The 21806-nt window shown below is 37.8% G+C and overlaps 2 protein-coding genes across 2 annotated transcripts in view; both read right to left on the reverse strand.

Moving 5' to 3' along the window:
* Positions 1 to 272: 272 nt before the first annotated feature.
* LOC142351023 (uncharacterized) overlaps positions 273 to 21806 on the reverse strand; it is a 32270-nt gene continuing 10736 nt past the window's right edge. Inside the window, exons 2-4 of the mRNA XM_075403080.1 lie at positions 4254 to 4384; positions 3178 to 3634; positions 273 to 1999 (exon numbers count right to left, since the gene is read on the reverse strand). Of these exons, the coding sequence (XP_075259195.1) occupies positions 1543 to 1999; positions 3178 to 3634; positions 4254 to 4362 (1023 nt within the window). The 5' untranslated portion in view covers positions 4363 to 4384 and the 3' untranslated portion in view covers positions 273 to 1542. The remainder of the gene's footprint in view (positions 2000 to 3177; positions 3635 to 4253; positions 4385 to 21806) is intronic.
* LOC142351022 (serine/threonine-protein phosphatase 2A regulatory subunit B'' subunit gamma-like) overlaps positions 4501 to 21806 on the reverse strand; it is a 28889-nt gene continuing 11583 nt past the window's right edge. Inside the window, exons 2-5 of the mRNA XM_075403079.1 lie at positions 7574 to 7875; positions 6654 to 7046; positions 6230 to 6403; positions 4501 to 4783 (exon numbers count right to left, since the gene is read on the reverse strand). Coding sequence (XP_075259194.1) covers positions 4553 to 4783; positions 6230 to 6403; positions 6654 to 7046; positions 7574 to 7875 — 1100 coding nt within the window. The 3' untranslated portion in view covers positions 4501 to 4552. The remainder of the gene's footprint in view (positions 4784 to 6229; positions 6404 to 6653; positions 7047 to 7573; positions 7876 to 21806) is intronic.

A 21806-nucleotide genomic window follows, 5' to 3' on the forward strand; every position in this document is an offset into this window, starting at 1 on the left:
GCATTCAATATAACAAAGTTCAGTCTTTCAGATTTCTGTCGTTCAGTATTTTGGGTGAATCAAACAGTCTGAGACCTGAGACTTTACCAGTTTATCTCGTTTTTCAAGACGATATGTCACGAAAAACTATCGAAGAGACCAAAAACCGGCCGCACGAAGAAAAAGGCATATAAAAGACCAGCAGTACAAAAATTATTGCTATAGACTTCACTTAGGAACCATAATGTAGCCTAATTCATTAAAATTAGAAACAAATAATTTCAACGGCTGCATTGAAAACAAAAATAAGGGATACTAAATTGATATGATCAACCAATTTCAAATCTGCTATCATCAACATAAGATTAAATCTGTTAAATACTGCATAATATGCGAAATTTACGAATCACTTGCAAAGTTAACAATTGGATTTCCAATTTTGGATCGAGTTTTCATTTATAAAAGAGGAACGGGGCAATGCAATGAATAATTAAACTTTTACTATATATTCGCATCATTTTCATTAATTGCACCGTTAAGGAAGATTTAACACATGTAATGCACAAACGATCAAAGTGAATGTTCAATTATGCACTGGTTCGGAGCAATGATCAAGCGCATGTCTAATGATCAAGCGCAATTATTTGCGAAATGCTTACAAAATAGCAAAAAATGTCTATTCGTGTTCAAAATTGTTAGGCAAGCATTTCGTTCTGATTCTCATTCGGCTCTGCGCCATTTAGGCTCTAATTTCTAGCTCGGGTACTGCAAATTTGAATACTGAAGAGTTGATAAATAACTTTGCTACATCAACAGTTCCCTCTCTCCCATTACAACATGACTACCACAATATTTAGTAGTCTTTCATTGATATAAATCATTTATTGGGTTAAAGAGTTAGCACAGCAAAAAAGTTGACCATTAGTTTGTTCACACACGCTAACAAGAAAAAGGTTATCCGAAAGTAAAGGGAAGATTAAGGGGAAGGTTATCCGACGATAACAGTATTCATAAAGACATCCGCGTCTGAAATATTACAGATTTTGATACGGTTCATAAATCTTTTACGTAACATTAGCTAATTCATAAAATGGATCATATAGCAGCGTGTGCAGCAAATTTGTGGTAAAGGTCCATTAACATTACCCGCTACCGTCGGGCGAATTGCTCTCAAACGACTGGCGAGCGGTTGCCTTTGTCAGAAGCTGGCTGTGGCTTTGGGAGGCTAGCTTGAGCCTAATTGAGGTGGGTGGGGTGAGTGTGCAGGGAGTGGTGAGAACTGCCCGGGGTTCCGAGTGTCTGAGGTGGAGGGGGCGGGAGGTCGAAGTTGTGGGTTTATGATTTGATAACTCAGTATTGATAACTCAAAATAAGAACCAACAGGACTAATATAATTGCTATAAACTTCGTTTGAGAGCAATTAAACAACAGACTTTATTTGAGAGCAATTAATAACAGCAAATAGGAACTTGTTTTTGAAGTTTATTTATTGCATCATTCGAGGGTTTAATCAAGTCTCAATTGTGCATAGCCAGCTCCTTTTTCACGACTCTTATAAATCAACTACAAAGAATTCAGCTCTCCAATTCGCTGCTCCCAATATAAACCATCTGAAGGCAACCTCTTGTTGAACGGAAACAGGAAATACAAAACAGGAACTGAGGTCCCGAAAACTTGACGGATATTTGCGCGCCAACCCCGAGAATACTGTCTCACGTCATGCAGGGCTTCATACGACGTCTGACCTTCGAACAGTAAATTGAGCAACCATCCACTGTAGAAAATTGAAACAACAAGAATGGCAAAATTCAACTGCAGGACCAAAATGAGAGCAAATGTTAAAGTGTGTCCGTAGAAAATCAGCCCGATGCACCATCCAGGTATGCATAAGACGAGGAGGTACCAGGCATGTGTCATTTCGTCGATGGCGTACAGGTGGTAGTCCACAATGACGTCATAAGACTGGATCATCACAATCATCGATATGTAGAGCAGATAGAATGTGAACACGAAGAAATATCTAAAACAAAAACCATTTTGAAATATCGTCCATTTTATTTTTTTTTGAACTAAATCTTTTTATAATACATATGATATGTTACTGTCTATTAAAGATCTCATTGTTATCATAACTTGGCAAATAGCTGTATTTACCGAGTATATCTCCACAATTCACTTTTTTTGCTCACAAGATGAAAAATCGCCAATATGCTATGGATGAAACTTCTAACAGCTTGCTCAATTAACTCAAAACTGGATTAATCCGTTACCACTGATCACTCAAACTTTGTAATAATGCTATAACTAAAATAACAATACTAAAAATTAGTCATTATTTTCTGCGGATAGTGTCACATATTTCCCTAGCATCAAAAGAACTAATTTTTGAGGACTTCCTTCCGCAGAAACATTCTCAATTAGCACAAATTGATTTTATTACAACTTACTTCAGTCCCGAGAGAGATGATAAACGCGCGCTGATCTACAATGTGTCTTTTTAATCAGCAACTAGATCAGACTTGAAACCTGTCCCTACAATTTACTCCTCCAAACCCTTAATCCATAGTTCTTAAAAGTTGATTTTTGGTTGTTTTGTCTTAAGCCCTAAATCAATTCCGACTATTTTTTTCAAAATCCCCAGTGGTAATACGTCTGATTCCAAATCTTTCTGCTCAATCTGTAAAGTCTACACTCTTCTCTTTCTTCCAGTTGCATGCTTTTCAAAACTCGGAATTTAGTTTATTTCGCAAGAATAGATGACAAAATTTTTAATATTTCGTCCATATTTTATATGAATAGTACTCAAGTTCAAGGCAAAAACTGACGTAAACTGCAATATAGTGATGAAATATTGTCGATATAACCCAAAAATCTCTAAGCATAATTTTTCGAGCATAATTTTTCGACTCTAATATGTATAATGTATCTAATATGAATCTAGTATCTCGGAATTTAGTATATGTGGGCATACAAATTACAAAAACTTAAAATTACAACAGCTGCACCGCGCTGCCAAAACACTGCCGTCAACAAGTTAAATTGCTTTCTAGTTGAGAGCAATGAGAAAACGTCGCATAAGAAATGGTCAGACAAAAACTGGTAGCACGAAAAATCGCAAATGCCATCCGGACTAACAAATAATTGCAACAGACTTCCCCTGAGAGAAATTATGAACTTAATCAAAATTAGATTACTCACCGCATGTTGAAATGCCCAATACATGTCGAAAAGAGAAAGCAATGATGATCGCGTTTCAACACACATTTGTTGCACTCAAAACAGTGCGTGCATCTAGGAGGTCGCTCGTGGTTGCAAACAAGACAAAAGGTCCAGTTCGATTTGAACAGATTCGGATCCGAGGTCCTTACGCCTTCGAATGAACTGTTCACTGAACAAGTTTTGTACCAGTTCAGTAGAACTTGGACCAACGCAAACCCGAATATCAACCCATGCGTGAATCGCGAGTCCTTTGAATACAAATTGGGGTGCAGGTACAAATAAGTTGCCATCGTGTTGACAAACAGATACAAACCCATGAATACAATTGTAGCCGTTGCTAGAGCTGGCGAGTTTTTAGGCGATTTTTTGTGTCTGATAAAATCGCTTCGTAACTCGTGGCTTGAAGTGACTTTCTTCGGAAGGTTGGGTACGAAACCTTAAAAAATACAAAATGAGAAACAACGAGTTGCAAAAAAATTGCCTTTAACTGTCATCAAACTCTAAACAATCATGGAACCGTTCAAAATCACTTCGGAACCGTTCATATTTGACTATATGCGACATGGAGATTAAAAAGTTTAAGACTTTGATAAGCTGAAGATATCTTTCAAAAAAGTTCCAAAATGCATAATTTTCTTTGGTCAGTCCGTATAGCCGCTGCGGCCATTAAAACTAATACCCGTTTTTCAGAGAGAACAGACATCTTAGAATGTTTTCAGTAATCGATGGTTAACTGTCATCGAACTCCAAAACAATCAAGAAACCTTTCGAACCGGTTATATTTGACTATATGCGAGTTTTTTTTTGAAAATTCTTTTATATTTCGCCACATATATCAGTCGCACAAAATTGGCAAACCAAAAAAGGGACATTCATAATCAATGGTTGTAATGCTAGTTAATTATAAGATCTGAATTATACCAGGTTTCGTCGGCAAATTTCTTGAAAGAAGTTAAAACTAATTTTAGCATAATCAAAGTACCACGCCCACGTTCGGAAAAATCGAAAGCAGACTACTTAGCCACAGCAGCCCTGCTGTACACAGAGAGTTTTACCTGCGTGGTTTGCATGACTATGGCTGTGGTCGCAGCATTGCTGTTGAGATGTTGCATGTATGCCGATTTCGACACTGTTGTGAACTGTTTCTGCTCCCATTGCAGCCATGTAGTAATATTGCACAAACTAATCTGAAAGTAGTATCATCACTCATATTCTACTACACTAAAATTATTGTACGTTACAGATCAGGGCATAAAAAAACTGCAGCAAGTCTTCACAACTAACAAAAGATTGTTTATCAAACTCTAAACTGAACTAATATTTACAGCTATTTAACAAATAAAAAAGGACGAAATTAAAAATTGTCGTGATCGGCGTTGTTATCGGTCACATACATCTCTCGATTCTCATAGTTCCAGAATCCATTCAAATCGATCAGAATATTTGTTACTGTTTCGCCCTGCCCACTCGATATAAGGTCATCAAATGTTATCTTAAGAGGATCTGCAGGTTTCACCATATCGAAGATTTCGTCTTTGATGTCTTCGAAGGCTACAGGTTCCTGTTCGTGTTGGCGTAGTTGGTCCTATAAACAACAGTTAACGCTGAGCTGCAATCATTAGATTCAAATAGGGTTTAGAGCGAAAATTATGCAACGATATTGATCCATTACAGTCTCAATGAAAAAGTTAGTATCAATTAGTTCAATAAATCGCTGAAACAATCTGTTGTCTTTTAAAGACACGAATAACACGGATTCTATCATTTAAAACTATTTATTAAAATCAGAGACACAACGAACTTGAGGATTTCTTTGCAAAACAATTGGTTGGGTAATCACGACTCCAAAAGATCGATAGATTTTCAATCCAATGGCAATTTTTTTCCCGAAATCAGAAGCCAACACAAATATTGCCGTCAAAAATGGGAAAATAGCCGCCGTTGACCCGCTTGACGCACATTGTGATTGAAACAAAAAAAAACATAACCGGCAGATTGCCGGAATAGAGCTGCCTGCCGTATCATATAAGACAGAAACAGATACAGACCTAAATTGAAAAAAAATCGACGCCGCTCAAAACGCTAGGTACAAAACATTCAGCCATAAATTAATTAAGCTTGTTATAATTCATTCTGCAGAAGCCTTTTATTAGGGACCTTTACTGCACATAGTCTAAGGTCAAAGGAAAGCATAACTTTTAAAGCGCAAGTCATTTTATTGTGTGAGGTAAGTCACGTATGATCAAACTCTAATCACGCAAATGAACTTTGCTATAGAATTTTCATTGAGTAGACAGAAAACTAGACCTAGAACGGACTATGAGTGAATTGGGAAAACCATTTCCAAAAAAAATATCCAAGGAAAAATTGGTTCAAACAAAAAAGTTGGCCTAGCATGAACTATGAATGGAATGGGAAAACCATTAAAAAAATCCGATCCAAAAAATTGAAAAAAAAACAGTGAAAATCAAATTGAAATTGCCGCATGTGAACAAAAAATCACTAGCGAGAAAGCGAAATTTTGTTCAAACACCATTTTCTCACTCTACTTTATTCACCCCGCAAAACCACTCGCTTTTTCGCTTAATTTCCTGTTTCAGCGTGATCAAAATCACTACTGCCATTTGACTTCAAAAATCATGAAAATATGTGAACAGAACTTTAAAAAAAGACAGCGCCCCAATACAATTCAAATTATTTGAATTGTGATAAGCCAAGAGCACCGCAACATAGCTCCACTCAGCATGCAGCTTCGCAGCTATAATAAGAGAGAAATTGACAGAATTTTTTTGAGTGTCAATTTTTTGTATTTGGTTTGCATATTCGGTTAGATTCCAAATTACACTTAGTTCGTGTTGTTTAAATTCTTTTTCCGACTACCGAGAGTTAACTAATTAGTAACCTATTTTAGTCCATTTTTTAAAATTGCCGTTGACATTACGAACGTCTTTGTTAAATCTTCCGACGCCAATAAATTTGGATCACTCTTGTTCACAAGAGGAATGACCGAATAAAACGATTTGGATCATGCCTGAATTGATCTGAAGAAGTAATGAAGAGAGAACACGTCCAAGTAGCCAAGGTTTCTGATATCCAGAAGCTTAAAGATGTATTGCAAGGCTTGCGGTTCTCGTCTATTTTCCAGAGCCAGAACAAAGTCCAGATATGTCTTGTAGTCCATTTCACCTTCGTATGTTAAGCATTCCTGTCAACAGAAAACAAAGGACATCAAAAAGTTGTTATTTTCCAGGATTAATCTTCTGAAATCTTTTGATACAAAAGGGCTGAAAACCATCTGTAACTATTTTTTAACAAAAATGACGTCTTTTGATGGAAAATAAAACCAACTTCCAATATTCGATCGCATCTCAAAATTAAAATACCATTGCTTTGTATAGCAAATTGGGCATGTCATATTGATTGTTCCAATAAAAATGCATATTTTTTGTACAAACCTGAAAAATCCTGTCCAGAAAAGCCTGGGTCAATGTTCCAGTGCCATAATGAGCCAGCTCTTCTTTACTCAACATTCCATTATGATCTTTGTCCAAGTTCAAGTAATCGCCATACACTCTTAGTGCCGACGTTGCAGAGAACCAGTTATTGTTCAAGGATTCCTTCGTCAACTCTTCGTCTCTGAGCTCAAGAAGATCATCCAGGAAACTGCAGGCTAATATGTCTTGAATTTTAATTTTCCCGGATCGCATTGGATCGAGGAAGAAAAAGAACTTGCGCACCGCAGAGCAAACGTAAAACGAAAAGAATGTCTGGTCCAATTTTCCTAACTGAGGCAGAGTCGGAATCAGTTCCAGTATGTAGTTCTCAAGATCACTTTCCTTTAAGTAGCCCTGAAATAAATTTCGAAATTGAAACATAAACCGACCGGGATTCCAACTATTGACCTCCCGCTCCCTCACCAGAGGCACTGCCCACTAGGCTATTAGGCCCTTCTTGTTCCTTGAGAAGTCAAAGAATGTTCTAGAAAAGCGCAAAATGGTTAAGCAAAAAAATTGCATAAAAAAGACGTTTACTATAATTGCTACGAAATTCGTTCGAGCGCAATTAAACACTCCATGGTTCTTTCTTCTGAGAAGCCCCCAGCTTGGGGCTAAAGTATATAGCTCCTCTCCAAATACCAAATTACCGTCAATATACTATAATGACCTGGCAAAATCGGGTGGGTGCTATTCCGAGAGGGCAATAAATGGATGGGGGCTATAGTCAGGAAAGTCTGCCTCTTTGTGAAAACTCAAAACTCTGTACCATTTTTCAAATAACTAGTTTTCATATGTGATTTTGCTTACAGTCCTACTATTATAAGACCTGAAGGCAATTTTCAAGTAATTAAAACAATTCTACAATTAAGGACTCGAACCTGGCCAGCAACGTCGTACAAGCTCAGTCCAATTCTGGTCTGATGCAACCACACTTTCCGCATCACATAATTGAAGAAGTTCATGATTGATATTCTTCCGTAAGGATCACTTTGATATAGCTTAGCAAACACACTGGGCGAAAAGAAGGGTTTGCACTTTTCTCCCGCCTTGTCTGCTACTTTTGTGAAGTCTTCGTACGTAATCATTTGATCGTCACCGACTCCAAACCCACTCACACTTGAAGGGTTAGAAGAGTAGTTTTGCTCCAATAAGTACCAAAGATTTTGTAACTCCTCGTTGTCTAAAAATGTATAGCGATTCTATCGTTTTTCTTCTACAAATAAGATCTCCGCATTAATTTCAAAAATCTATTAACACATTTTGATCACAAGGATGTGGAAAACTTATTGCAATTATTTGGCATTAGAAAAAGAAAAACAATCACGAAATCAACGAAACTTGCGTCAATAGCAAAATTGATCAAAAGGCTATTCACTCGCAATGTTAATGTACAGGGATAACCATAACTCTTCCAATTTAACTTCTAGTGAAAAACAACCATAATTCAATGGACAATGGTAACGTTTTCGGCTCTCTTGTTGGTCTGAAGAAAATTTTTAAGTCAATAAAAAACACGCGCAAACATTTTGATTATTATCGAACCAAGTGCCGGAAGTTCATGACCGAAGTTCCCTACATTCATTAACTATGGCCACTTCATCACGGGAAAGATCCTGTCTTTATTTCACAAAGATAATTTGCAACAAAATGAACAAACTCGACGCTAGCCTTTCCAATGAGAAAGTTGCTATAGTTGATGGATGTAGGGTTACGGCCAAGATTTAATGATTACGCTAGTTAAACTAAAATTTTTTATCATAGCCTAAAAAACTCATCGTGCCAAACTTTTTTCGCAAAATGACTGCAAATAAATCACTGTATCAGTTCAACATTAAAACAAAATTCTTCGGTCATACAGCTAACAATTCAGAGATCCTTTAGGAATGCGAAAAAGCAATCACTAATGAATTATTTACGATATTAAAAAAAGAATCCTAATACCAAATCAATAAAGGAATATTTCTCGTTACTGCTAAGGGATGGCAACCTAAATATCTTCAGACATAATGACATTCTAAAAATACACAAAACTTCAGTTCCACTTTTAGGTCTCTTATCGACATCGATACCACAATTTGAGTTAAAGCAACAGCTATTAAAATCTTAAAGTGTACTCTCAAATCAAGACAGACAAAGATTAGGGTCGAATTAAAATAATTTTCGTTCACATGATCTAGCCAGTGAAAAAGGAGTATCAAGTTAGCTTAAAAATATGCCAGCGAATACGCCAATTAATAATATCGCTGGGATCTGGTCAAGATGCAATCAATGAACGAAAAAGCGGCACATGCACTTCATTGTCCTGTGGGGTAAAAACATTTGATACTCAACGAAGTGGGGGATTACTCCGCAAAACAATTGGTTTGGTAATCAAGACTCCAAAAAACCGATAGATTTTCAATCCACTGGCAAAAATTTATCCCGAAATCAGTAGCCAACACTTTAAATATCAGGAATCGGTCAAAAAAGCAGCAAATAGTAATTGATGTTGACAGAACCCCATTCTATCCACTCATCTCCGCATGCACTGGTGGAGCTGGAACATCAGCTTCAAGACATCTGAGAATATGTTAAAAGTTATCTAGACAGATCAAAAAGACTGTAAATGCTGACACTATAACTTACCTCAGAGCAAAACTTGGCTTTGTCCTTTTAAGGTCCATACTTTACATCCGAGGCTACAGTACACCAATTCGGTGCGAGTTTACTGACGTTTCATTAACAGTAGTTGTGGAAGAAGTGAGGCTATTATTTTAATTCATCACCACGTCTTCTTAGAATTTAGCTATCAGATTTGCTGTCATTGAATTTCTTTTCAGTATTCGTCATTTCTCCATATAATTATGCATCTTCATTTTATAGATAGAGAGATAAAATATTTAAAAACCGATTGCTGCATGTAGAAATAGCTTGAAAGGCACCGGGCCAGGGTTAGAAGGCACCTAGATTACTTTCTAAACTACTTTCTATTAAACTGAAATCTCAGAAAACTTATTGTAACTCGAGTTTTACCCAAAGATGCACGCGGATGGTTCTGTTGTATTCAACAATATCGTCTCAGACAACGCAAATTCATCACCAAAACTTTGTATGTCCAACTGTTTTTAATTGCAACTTATTAGTGATGGTAGACTATATTGGAAACCATTCTTCCAATCAACCATTTGTCAGCGGAGGCCTAGCTATACCCATCTGACGTTCTCCTTTATGCCAGCTATCTATTAGAGCAATTTTGGGGGCGCTAACTATTTTGGTTTTCTCAGGCTTTTGTTTTAAAGATTTTAAGTCAGGATGCTCGAAAGAGTTCTTTTGGCAATTTTGAGTCTATCTCCAGAAATAAAAGTTTTGTGCAGCAAATGTTTTATTCACAAGTCATCTGAGCTGTAGCTATCGTTCTCTCTGTTCTGAGAGTGGCAATTAGATCAGAGCACAACATTTGATGTTAAATATTTGCACGAGATAAAGTAAGAACATTGTACAATTTAATCTTTATAATCCCGGATGTTTATGGGCGTGTGAATGAGTTAAACTTTACTAACAATGGGGTAAATGCACGCGCATGGATTGTACAAATATGTTTAAGCATGGCACGAATGTATGAGGGGCATGACACTCCCACTTCTTCAGAAAAAAAATTAATGTCAAGTTTTCAATTTTCAGTTTTCAATGTCTTCTGATCTTAATTTATTCGCAATGAACTGTGATTCTGACGAGGCGCAGGCTGTCAGTTCTGTGTGCGAATCATCATCCAGCGAGAAACACCAGAGAAATGTTGTCTGGGCGAGAGGGCTATGGAATTTTGTGTCAGCTGGAAGTGTGTCGTCTGTTCCAGAGGTGACCCGTGAGGAAATTGAGGGTCAGAGTATGGGTGTTGGCATTCTTCGCGGGGAGCCTCTGATGGAGTTCAGCAGCCCCGAGATGCAAGTAAGAATCTTGAAGTATGTGTAGAGGTAGTAATCGTGTCGTAGTTGTTGTTCACTGCATGAATTGTGAATGCATGTTGTGCTGTTTGGTTTTTACAGCAGTTGGCAACGGGATTGAGGACGCCATTGGATTTCGAAGGACGCTTCGCCAGCAACGAGAAGATCAGGCCAGATTGGGCTTTTCAGTCATGGATGTGCGAGGGTGTGTATCCTCGTGACATCTTAAGTTACCACCCGAGGCCACATCGCACTGAAAACTTGTCAGGCTTCTTCAACTTCCGTGTGTTTGGGGGCGAACGTCTGTATGATCCTAGCCTGCTCATTGCAAACTCGTTCACGTACACAGGCCCTCATGTAGATTCTAAGCCCACGCTGCCCACACTTGCTGTTCTCCTCTTTGGCGTGAAGCTCTGGATTATATGTCCAGACATCAAGACAGACACGGCAGCGTTCATTAGAGGGCTGAATTTGAAAGAAATGTGCAGCTTCCTCAAAGTAATTGCGCAATTAGTTCGGTTTTGACTGTTTTTTGTTCCTCTGCTGACACTATGAGAGCATAGTGCGGTTGATGTTCTTGATTGTCAAATGTCATGCTTGTTCAGGGGCCAGCAGGGAAAGGATTCATATTCGTGATTCAACGGCCTGGTGACACGCTGTATCTGCGAGAGATGGCTGGGCACGCTGTCCTCACTGTCAATGGTCTCCCTGGCATCGACTGTGGGATCATTGAAGAGGGCTCGTGTCTGCTATCGTCACCAGTGGTCACGGATTTGTCTCCAGAGAGGTTGCACGGGTTAAGTTGGATCGTTCCGTCTGGTAGTCGTGCTGGAGGGCACGATTATCAGCATCTGAAGAGGAAGCACAAGGAGGATCCCGTGAACAACCCGGCACCCCCTGCTCGTAAGAGGAAGCAGAAGAAGAAGGCCCGGTTTGGAAGAACTCAGCGCCCAAAAAGTTAGCTCAATGACAAGTGGTATCAAATTTTACTGCACTTTTTTTCCCAAATAGTATTGAATAAATAGCGAAAAATTGAAAACTGAATAATACGAGAAATGCGGTAATACCCATATAGCACAAAGCACAATGTTTACGGTCTGTATATTAAATTTGAGTTGCGTAGCTCAAATAACAAGATGAGGCTTTTGTTTTTCGTATTTTAAGAAATTTTATAAATAGCACACAGATCCGATAAAAGGTAAAATTAAACATAATATAGTGCACAGAAGCACGTGAAAGAGGGCATATAGCACGAAGGTTGTTATGATAAATAACTGTGTTAAAAATTACAGCGCTAACTTTTATAGTTAAGCCAGGCTTTTGTTTTAAAATACACTGTTTTTTTTAATAAAGTTAAAAAAAATAACACGAAATTAAACTTTTTGGTTCCTTCATGAAGTCCAATCAGCACAAAATTACGCATTTAACACAAAGCAATAGCTGAGGAGTGTGTATAGAGAAAATGAGAGCTTTTGAACAAAGGGCACTACCAGGCTTTTGTTTTAACTGCAGCAAACTTTTTATAAATATCACATTCAGAGGGTAATTGTAATCGATTACAACATAAGTACTAAGCTTAGCCACTCATATGACGTGAGCAGGCACATGTAGGAGCTACGCTGAGATTTATAGAGAGATTGAGCCAATAGAGTTGTCAGGCTTTTGTATTAAAGAAGCATTAAAAATAAAGCAACAATAAAACTTGTTCGTCAAATAAAACATAAATTAATTTAAAAATATTTGCGTTTAAGATTTTGTTTTACCCATATGACATTAAGCACATAAACTCGGATTTTTTCAAATCATTGAAATATTTTTTATTTTTTCAAATCATTGAAATATTTTTTATTTTAGAGCCAACAAGCAGCACACAGCTTCTAGACGAGGGAAACAGCAGCGAATAGCTGCAAGCAGAAGGGTGGGGAGAGGAGGGGGACAGGGGGGAGAAACGAAGCATCGTCATTAAGTTTTAGTAGGTATATCCACTTTATTTATACTTGAAAAATTTTCTGGTTATTAAATTGAGAAGTAGCACACATATTGAATCCGCGATATTCTAACATATTTGTAGCAATTATTCGTTTCGGTAGTTTTGGTGGACGAATTGTATAATAACTTTCATACAGCTCCAGAAATAAATGTATTTTTTTTCTGTTTTTTTTTCAATTTATATGAGTATTTTTTTTCTTTTCACAATTATATAATTAAATCTTTCAAGACAAAATCTTTTATAATTGAGTATAGGACTGAGAGTAGCACAGGTATAATAAATTGTTTGTGAGTGAAAAACACCCAGAATCAAATCAGTAACTAATGGTTTATGAAGATTTTCAGATCTATAAAAATGATGTCAAAGATATTGTTTGTTGCATTATTTGCTATGATTGTTACGAGTGTTGATATTAACAAGTGCATTTTATTGAGCGAAGAGAACAATTTTGGGACAAATTTGAAGTGGTTGTGTTGTGATGGAGTACAATTTTTGATCGAGGATGGAAAAATTACAGCAAAAGCAGGGGCATGCGAAAATTCCCAAAATAAAGTGAAGCCTTCAGCTGGCAGCATGTTAATGATAGCCAGTTTTGCAATTGTGCTACAATTACAGTTGTGTCATTAATATAAGAGTAGTAGGAAAGTGGTGAAGGAAATCAGTTTAATGAGAGCAAGTAGATAGAGTTGAGTAAAGTGAACAAAACTTGAAAATTTCAAAAACAAAGAAACTTTTAGTTTTATTTACCATACGTTGAATCTGTAAATGAATTAAAGTTTGGAGAAGCCTGATCTATATATTTTTCATTAAGCACGCGACTCATAAATCACTTGAGGATAAATGGGGGGCGGAACATTCGATTGCTCTGACTCTGGACAAGATGCAGATTGAGAATCCGCTGTATCAACAGTAGTTGTTGAAGGGCTAAAAAATGGATTTGGTAAATTTAAATCACGTCGTCGGAAAATTAATCCCTTTTCGCGAATACGATGATTAGGGTGTTGTCGCAAGTAGTCGTAATCTTCATCAGAAACTACCAAAATGGGCTGTGATTAAATAGTGTGGGCAGAAATAGTTAGGCGAAATGAGAAACGTCTATGAACTTGAATGTACCGGTGAAAAAGATAACTCAAAAAGTGTAGACCGAAAGATAACATCAAAAAGTGTAGACCGAAAGACAAAATAAATGTAGTGATCGCAAACACAATATAAGGTGTCCAGTGCACCGTCTCATCGAATTTTGCTGTTATCTGAGGATGAAATTGTTTCATGCGATTAACAATAGGTTCAGTAACTTTTTCGAGTTCTTTATAATTACGTCTCTCATGCTCAGGAATGTGAATTAGTTGGAGATGAACCTCCTCTACTAATTGTACTCGAGCAATGTCAACATCAGACATTTGTGGCATAGAATCAAGAGATGGAAGTTGATTGAATAAAAAGCTAAGCGGCGTTGGTAAATTAATGTCGAGTCTAACTGGTGTTGTATACTGACAGGTAGACCAATCTGATCTTAAATGTATATTAGGTCCTTCTAATTCCTGTCCACACGCTAAAATAATAATGCAAACTTGGCACCCTTGTCTATGTTCTTTACTTAGGGGATGAATAGAATTCGGAGATCTAGTCGAGAGCAGAAAGTTTGGCGTTGCACTAGTAATCAGCCATCTACCATGGCCTAACGATTGAGCCTTTTCTTTGATAGGTAATTGAATTGATCTGATGCTACAAACTTCGAGTGCGGATAGAGTGTCTTTAAAAAGCAAAGTAGCCAGACATGAGTCCTTCGATTTTTCCATCGCAAAAGAAGAGAAACAAATTGAGTAAAGCTTAGAGCCTATACATTCTTGTAAGTCAAATTCAGTCAAAAGTGCAGCTTCACTTTGCGTTTCTGTTACTGCAATGTAAGGCGTTTCTAAAACCCAAATGGTTGCTCTTGTTGACTCTTTAGTTGGCATTGGAACTGGAATAGCGTGAAATACATCTAAAGCTGTAGAGCCTGATGAAAAAGGTATAGATAATGTTAACATAAGACCAGAGTCGACACTAACAACACTTGTAACAAGTCGTGTCTCATAATAAGACATCACATGTTCTATTGGAATTGAAAGTGTTAGTCGATCTCTGGTGTATTGAGTTTCTAGCAAAACTTGTTGTAAAATTCGAATAAAAATTTTGCGAGGTATAAGAGAAAGTGGCAGCATACCATCTGCAATGGCAGTAGTCGAGCTCAAAATGTTCATTCTAAAAGCAAAAAGAGCAGATCTATATGTGCGCAGATTGGTGTATACAGACGTTAAAATAGAGTTCAACAGTCCAATGTGGTGATTGACTTCTTCACGGATATAAAGAAATTGGTCACAATTTCGCATGTAGTTAATGCTGCTAGCCAATGTGTCAAACTGTGTCTGTAAAATTTTAACGTTAGATCTCTGGACTTCAGCTAGATGTTCTGTGGATTTACGCAGGTCTCGGAGTTCCTTTCCTACTACAAAAAATTTCTCGTTCGTGGCGTTTTGGACACTAGACCATTCTTGCTGTAATTGGTTCATGTGGTTGATGGAGTCTACAATAGCTTTTCTATTCTGCTTACCAATCTGATTGCATCCGCCAAACATTCGTCCTAATGTACAGGATAGTTTGTCTTTGAATCCCATGCCCAGACCACAGATTCCAGCTGCAGCGCCTGCTAACAGGGCAACGGGAATGCCTCTTCGTTCTCGATGTTGATGCTCTGTAACTTTTGAGGGGAACAGCTCTGAGTTCTTGCTGAAGTTTCACCAAGTCGTTTTCGGCTCTTTCTTTCTCTGCAATGACTTCGGTAAGAACCCATTGTGAAGTGAAGTTGGTGGCAGTGATGTTACTGTAGTCAAGTTGGCATCCCTTGTTGGGGTGATTCCAGAGTGTGTCCATTCTTTGTGCGATTTCAGAGATAAATTTATCAATTGTTAGGTCAAAATTTGGAAAAGACAAAACAAATTGAATCTGTTCAAATTTTTCAGCCAATAGTATTTTTCGATGGTAATTAAAAACAATGCCATTATTTTCTGAGTTTCCTGCTATCAGAAAAGGAAAGATTATTAATTGAACAAGCGAAATTGAATACAAGTTGTAACCAAAGTTGGCCATTCTTTAGTTGAAATTTGTTTTCTTAAGTTCGCCAAATGTTAGTACTGCTCAATTCGGCTGATTTTTGGATAAATGATCTAAATATGTGAATATTTTGGTTTGTATTCTGAGTGTGTTGAACTTTATCAGAAAAGGTTATGTTTGAACTGACGGGAGTGATATCCAAAGTTTAGTCAAATTAACTTTTATCAAATGTTACTAGATTTGTTTGCTGTTTCAGTGGAGCACAGGAAGGACATAGTTTGCGTACTTAGATAATCTAAACAATTAGTTTGCGAATCGGTCAGAGTTCGATGAGCTGGCTTGATAGCGTTTTGGTACGTTCACCTCTCGGCGAAGTTCATATGCCCTGTTAGTTCCAACGCGTGGATCTTGATCTGGTGGAACTAATGAGCGGCACCTTCTTTTTGATTTATTTGGCGGATCCAAAGGAACCGCTTGTGAAAACACGCTGGTCGGTTGAGTAGTGGCCCGTGTAACGTAATTTGGATAGTTTCGGGTATCAATGAATTCGGCACTCTGAGTAGTTGGTTGGAAGTGTTGGTTTCCTTCTACCACAAATTGCTCCTCAGTATTTTTATACTCTTCGTGACAAAAGCCTGGCCTGTTTTCCTGGTTTTGGGTCTGTAGAGGTCGCAAAATGGGCTGCTCATCATCTGATTGTTGTAATATGGGGTCTGAATTTCGTCCATCAGCAACTAAATTTGTGTTATTATCATTTTCACGTCGGTTTATATTTAATTGCAGTTCCGGATTATTTGCAAAGTATGTTGGAGCATTAAAACGTGATCTCACACCAAATTGAATAATTGAGGAACCATTAGATGGTCCCACTATGATTGGCGAGTGGTGGGAGGCTAGATCTTTTAGGGTTTGGTCAAAAATTTGAGGTTCAGAGATTATTTTTGTGATTGGGTCGGCTTTAAAGATTTTGGAGTCAATCTCTTTCAAATCTTCAAACTCGTATTTTGGTTGAATTGGACGCAAACGAATACGATGTACGAGTTGTGTATCGTTGGTATTAACTTTGCGAACTATATAGTTTGAATTTGTTAAAACTTGCTCAACGCAATAGAGCGGTAACCATTTGGTTACTGATTTAGCAGCAAAGTCTTTTGTACTACTTATTTTTGGGTTCATTAATAGGCAGTACGAATACAATACTAGAGGTTTGGAAAGAGCTTTTTTGTCATAGAAACGACGATATTTGTTGTATGCAACTATGGAATTATCCCTAGCACCAGCAAAGAGCGTGTTCATACGGTCTTGACTTTGTTGTAAAAAGTCTTGAGTTGGTTGCGCTTTTTTGACAGTTAAATTATTGAATCGCAAGTCAAGGGGCTTTGTCGGCTGACGGCCATGAAAGAGCAGGGTCGGGGGGCATCCTATTGAAGAATTATAAGTGGTGTTATAGACAAAAGCTGCGATATCAACATAATGATGCCAGTCTTTTACAATTATATCTTCATAAATATGCAAAATTCGTTTTACTATAGCATGGCTACGTTCAACTGCACCAATTGTTTGAGGATGTTTTACAGATGCCAATTTTAGTTCAACTTCTAGCAATTCACATAAAGTTTTCATCATCTTTGACGTGAAAACTGAGCCCAAATCACAAAATGGTTGATGGAAGGTATGCGTGCTGCATAAAAATTTGAAGCAAAAATCTGGCAACGTTTTCCGCCGATGCATTTTTCATTGGGATTAGAAAAAGATAACGGCTGAAGATATCCATCGCAGAGAGTATTTGTGTATAACCTCCGGAGGGATTAAGTTTGCCTACAATATCTACTTCCATCAAATCTCCCGGAAAATATTGTTCTGACGCAATTGGTAAAAGAGGTGTTTTTAGGCTGTTTTGCTGAACTGATTTGATTTGCAAACAAGATGAACAATTGGACACATACTCTAAAAGAGTTTCTGTAAATTCAGGAAAGTAAAACCTCTGGCGAAACTGGTTTGCAGTTTCGGCTGTTCCAATGTGTCCCATAAATTTGCTATTGTGAATTCTAAACAGAATCTCATGACGAAGGTGCTTAGGAAGAACCAACTGACGTATAAAATTCTGTCCGGTGTTATCGAAAATTTGCGATAAAACACATTATTATACAATTCCAATCGGTTCAACTGTTTATTATATTTTTGCAATTCGGTATTAGAGTAAGTTGTAACTGGTTTCACTTTTCTCTTGATCCAATTGATCAGTTCTAATATTGCCATCTTTTTGTTGCTCCTCAAAAAGATTCAAGGACTGGTTGTTATTGCTGAGATCAAACTCATCTAAGGGGTTAGCTTCTGCGAGTGAATTTAAGGGGAAGTCAAAAGAAGGCTCAAACACTTCAATCAAATCAGAATCTGGTTCCTCTAAATAACACTGTAAAGCTGTAAGACTATTGTCTGGAATTTTTGGTCGGAATTCGACAGCAACGTCTTTAAGTTGAATTCTGGTTTCCAATTTTAGTTGGAGCTTTGTAGCAGGATTAATATAGATCCTAGACAAATAATCTACGGCTACGTTAGCTTTACCTGGGACATGCCCCAAAACAAAATTGAAATTAAGGACATGATCAACTGCATTCCATAAGGGAGTTGGAACTGTCTTTGCCTGGAAAAAACTAGTCAAACTTTTGTTGTCAGTCAACACTAAGATAGGTTTTTTAGTCCCCCATAAGATGTGCGCAAAATTATCAAAAGCAAAATGAACTCCCAGAAACTCTTTTGCATAAATTGATAATTTAAGTTCCGTTGCATTAAAGATTTTAGAACCAAAAGCCACGGGAGCGTATTGCTTCTGTTCTAGTCCTTCCTGGTTCAGTACATAGTCCTCTACCATAAGGACGTATCCTGCGGAATAATAGCTTGCGTCGGACAATATTACATATAGTAGATCTGTTTTTGGTGGGCGAAGGGTTATTTTACAAGCATTGTTTAGCATTTCTATTAGTTCACTCATCGATTTTCGGTGCTCATCCGTAATTTCAAAATTGTTGTTACATTTTAGTAGTTTGTAAAATGGGAGCAGTCTCTCACTGAGGTTCGGTAAATAGGTTCTAAAGTATTGAAAGAAACCAACAAGTCTTTTGAGTTGCTTGAAGTTTTTTGGCATTTTGAGATTTGATAAAAATTTATCTATTTTTGCCTTTATGGGGGATGTTCCTTCCGATGAAATTGTTCTACCTAAAAATGTGATCTCGGGGACACCAATTTCACATTTTCCCATTGATAACTTAAGTCCTGAATTTCTAATACACGTAAAGATAGCTTTCAAATTTCCGTAAAGACCCTGAAAATCAATTGCGCCTGTTCCCAAATCATCCACGTACTGGAAACATTGGTCATTAGCTATACATGAATCAAGGTACTTTCTCATGAAAGAGCTGAAGGCACTGACTGATCTACTTAGTCCCTGTGCTAACCTAGTGTACGCAAAGGTTCGGGAGGCAAAATTGAAGGCTAATAACTGGACAGATAATGGGTCAGACATCTTAACCGCATAATACGCCTGACTACAATCTAGTTTTGCGAAAATTCGTTTGCCCGCTAAATGTGCTCCGACATCTTCCATAGTTGAAATCGGGAAATTGTTAGAGTTGTAGTCATGGCGTATTAAGTGATTAATACGCCTAAGGTCAACTAATAGTCGGAGTTTTCCGGACGGTTTGTGTTGCGCAAAAAGAGGGCTCGAGTGTTTGGAATAGGGCAGTGTAGTGATGATTCCAAAATACTGCATTATAGCTTAATCAATGAGGATTTCCTCGCGCAAGTGAATTGCAGTGGGTGGGCTCTGAGTATAAACTGGTCGCTGTGTTTCAGGTGTGAGCTTAATCTTAAACTGGTCATTTCCACCGACATCATAATTGTGCCGCGCAAAGACATCATGAAAAGAAACTAAAAGTTCTTCAATTTGTTCCTTTTCTTGTTCAGTTAAAATTGAATTGTCCCACCGAAATTTTGAAAGACATTTTTTCCTAGACTCAGAATCTTTTGTTGGATCAAGCTTTTCTTGTTCTTTCAAAAATTTGAGTGTCTCAAATATTCTTTTGTGAATACCGGTTAATGCATCTGGGTCCTCACAATTTTCAGGTGTAGGAAACCAAAAGCAGTCTGTTGGAAATGGTAAACTTTGCTGGGAATTGTCAACAAGCTCGTTTATGTTGCTGCCATCTATATTTAAGAGCGCTGGGTCAATTGGTTGTAAATACTTTGCTTGCTTAGGCGTTAAAATTGTAAATCGAGCAACTACTGCTCCCTTTGGTACTGAAACTACATTTGGGGTTACATTTAAGAAAGCTATTGGCGTTTTTGAAGATTGGATTTTTGAAAAGGAGCTGGTTAAACAAAGACCTGTTGATCTTTCAAAACGTGGGTTAGGATCTACAATTCCAATTGTGTTGTCGGCTAAAATATTGTCGAGAAAACAATCTATTGTTTCCTGACTATTTGGGGAAAATGTCCAATTTTTGGATTGTTTTGAGAACGTATTTATGTTTTTCAAATTTCGTTCTCGTTTTGCCATTACGCATTGTCATTTCTGAAATTTGCAGAAATTTCAGGCAGGTGTAGTTTTTGTGATGCTACGTCAATTAGATTTCTATTGTTTTTATAGAATGGAAGACCTAAAACTGGGTTATTCATTTTGGGCAACAACAAAAACTTTTCTGTGGATACTTGATTAGCGAGAGTGAAGGTGATTTCAACTTCACCTAGGGTTTTTGCATGGGTTGCGTTCGCATTTAATACTCTGCGGTGCAGATGATTTGATTTTCTCAAGCATGGACGGTGTAAGAGCACTAGAGAAAGCACCAGAGTCCACTAAAAACTTTAAGGAAAGTGATTTAAACGTTAGGGGAACAAAAAACAGATTTGAGGAAAAAGGATCATAACAGCAGTTGGAAAAGGGGGTTGCAAATGTGGCTGACCTAGTTTTTTTGCTGATCAAATGGCAGTTGCTAATTTCTTTCAGGTTGAGGTTTGGACCAGCAGTACTGCACTGTGTGTCCATACTTTCCACAATTGCGGCAGTATCTCTGGTTTTTGATGGGCATTGTATTTGACCAGTGTCCTGCGTATGCTGTTGGATAGCCTGATGCTGGGTAACCTTGTGCTTGCACACCCGCTTCATCAGTTGTCGCTGACTGTTGGCCGTGGGACTGATAGCCATAAGCCTTGTAGACTGGCTGCTGTTGTCCTGTTGTTATATAGCCCGGTCTTTGAGAGCTGATTGCATTGTGACTCTGATTATTTTGATGCCAGCTTCTTTGTTGGAAAGGTTGTTGCATCTGCCAGTTTTTGTTAAACTGGTAGGGCGGATTAAACCGCTGTCTTGGGTAAAACCCACCTCTGCCTCGATAGAAATGGTGCGGCTGTCTAAAATTACTATAAGGAGCATTAGAGTTTGCATTTTGAATTTTATGCTCTTCCAGTGACTTCGCTAATTTGTCTGTTGTTTCTTTCAGCTGTTTGATTTTTATTTAAGGCACTCATACTCTGAATAAGTGAGGTCATTTGTGAGGCTGAGATTTCACTAAATGCTGTTCCGACATCATCTTCAGGGTATTGCTCTTCAAGCATCGCCCTTCTAGAAGCCCGTTCACATAAGTCTTCTACAGTGGTGTGGTCAGGAAGAGTGAGTAGATACTTTTTAAGCTTATTTGGCAAACCATTAATAAAGTTCTCCTTAACTCTTCTGACTCGCTCATTAGAACGATCTTCAGCAGCAACTGCTGGCACGCCAGCAGCGGCAGCTCGCGCAGCAATATTTGGGAAAGCAAGACTAGCTAAGCGTTGCAACTCTGTCAAAAAATCATGAATGCTTTCCTCTGATTGCTTCAGTTTTCTATTTTGGAATTGGAGTTTATAAAGTTCAATTCTATCAGGGTTTACATACCGGTTTCTCAATGCGTCTAGTGCTTGATCCAAGTCTTCACGTATGGCTTCTGTAAGCTGGTCATAAAAAACTAAGGCATTACCTTTAAGATGAAGATGCAAGTAGCGATGTTGTTGATCCTCGTCGATTGCTGCCAATCCAATGCAACTTCGAAGTTGTCGTTCAAATTGAGTAAAATTATC

Source organism: Convolutriloba macropyga, chromosome 12 (assembly GCF_964194025.1).
Source record: "Convolutriloba macropyga chromosome 12, txConMacr16.3, whole genome shotgun sequence".
NCBI classification, from domain to species: Eukaryota; Metazoa; Xenacoelomorpha; order Acoela; family Convolutidae; genus Convolutriloba; species Convolutriloba macropyga.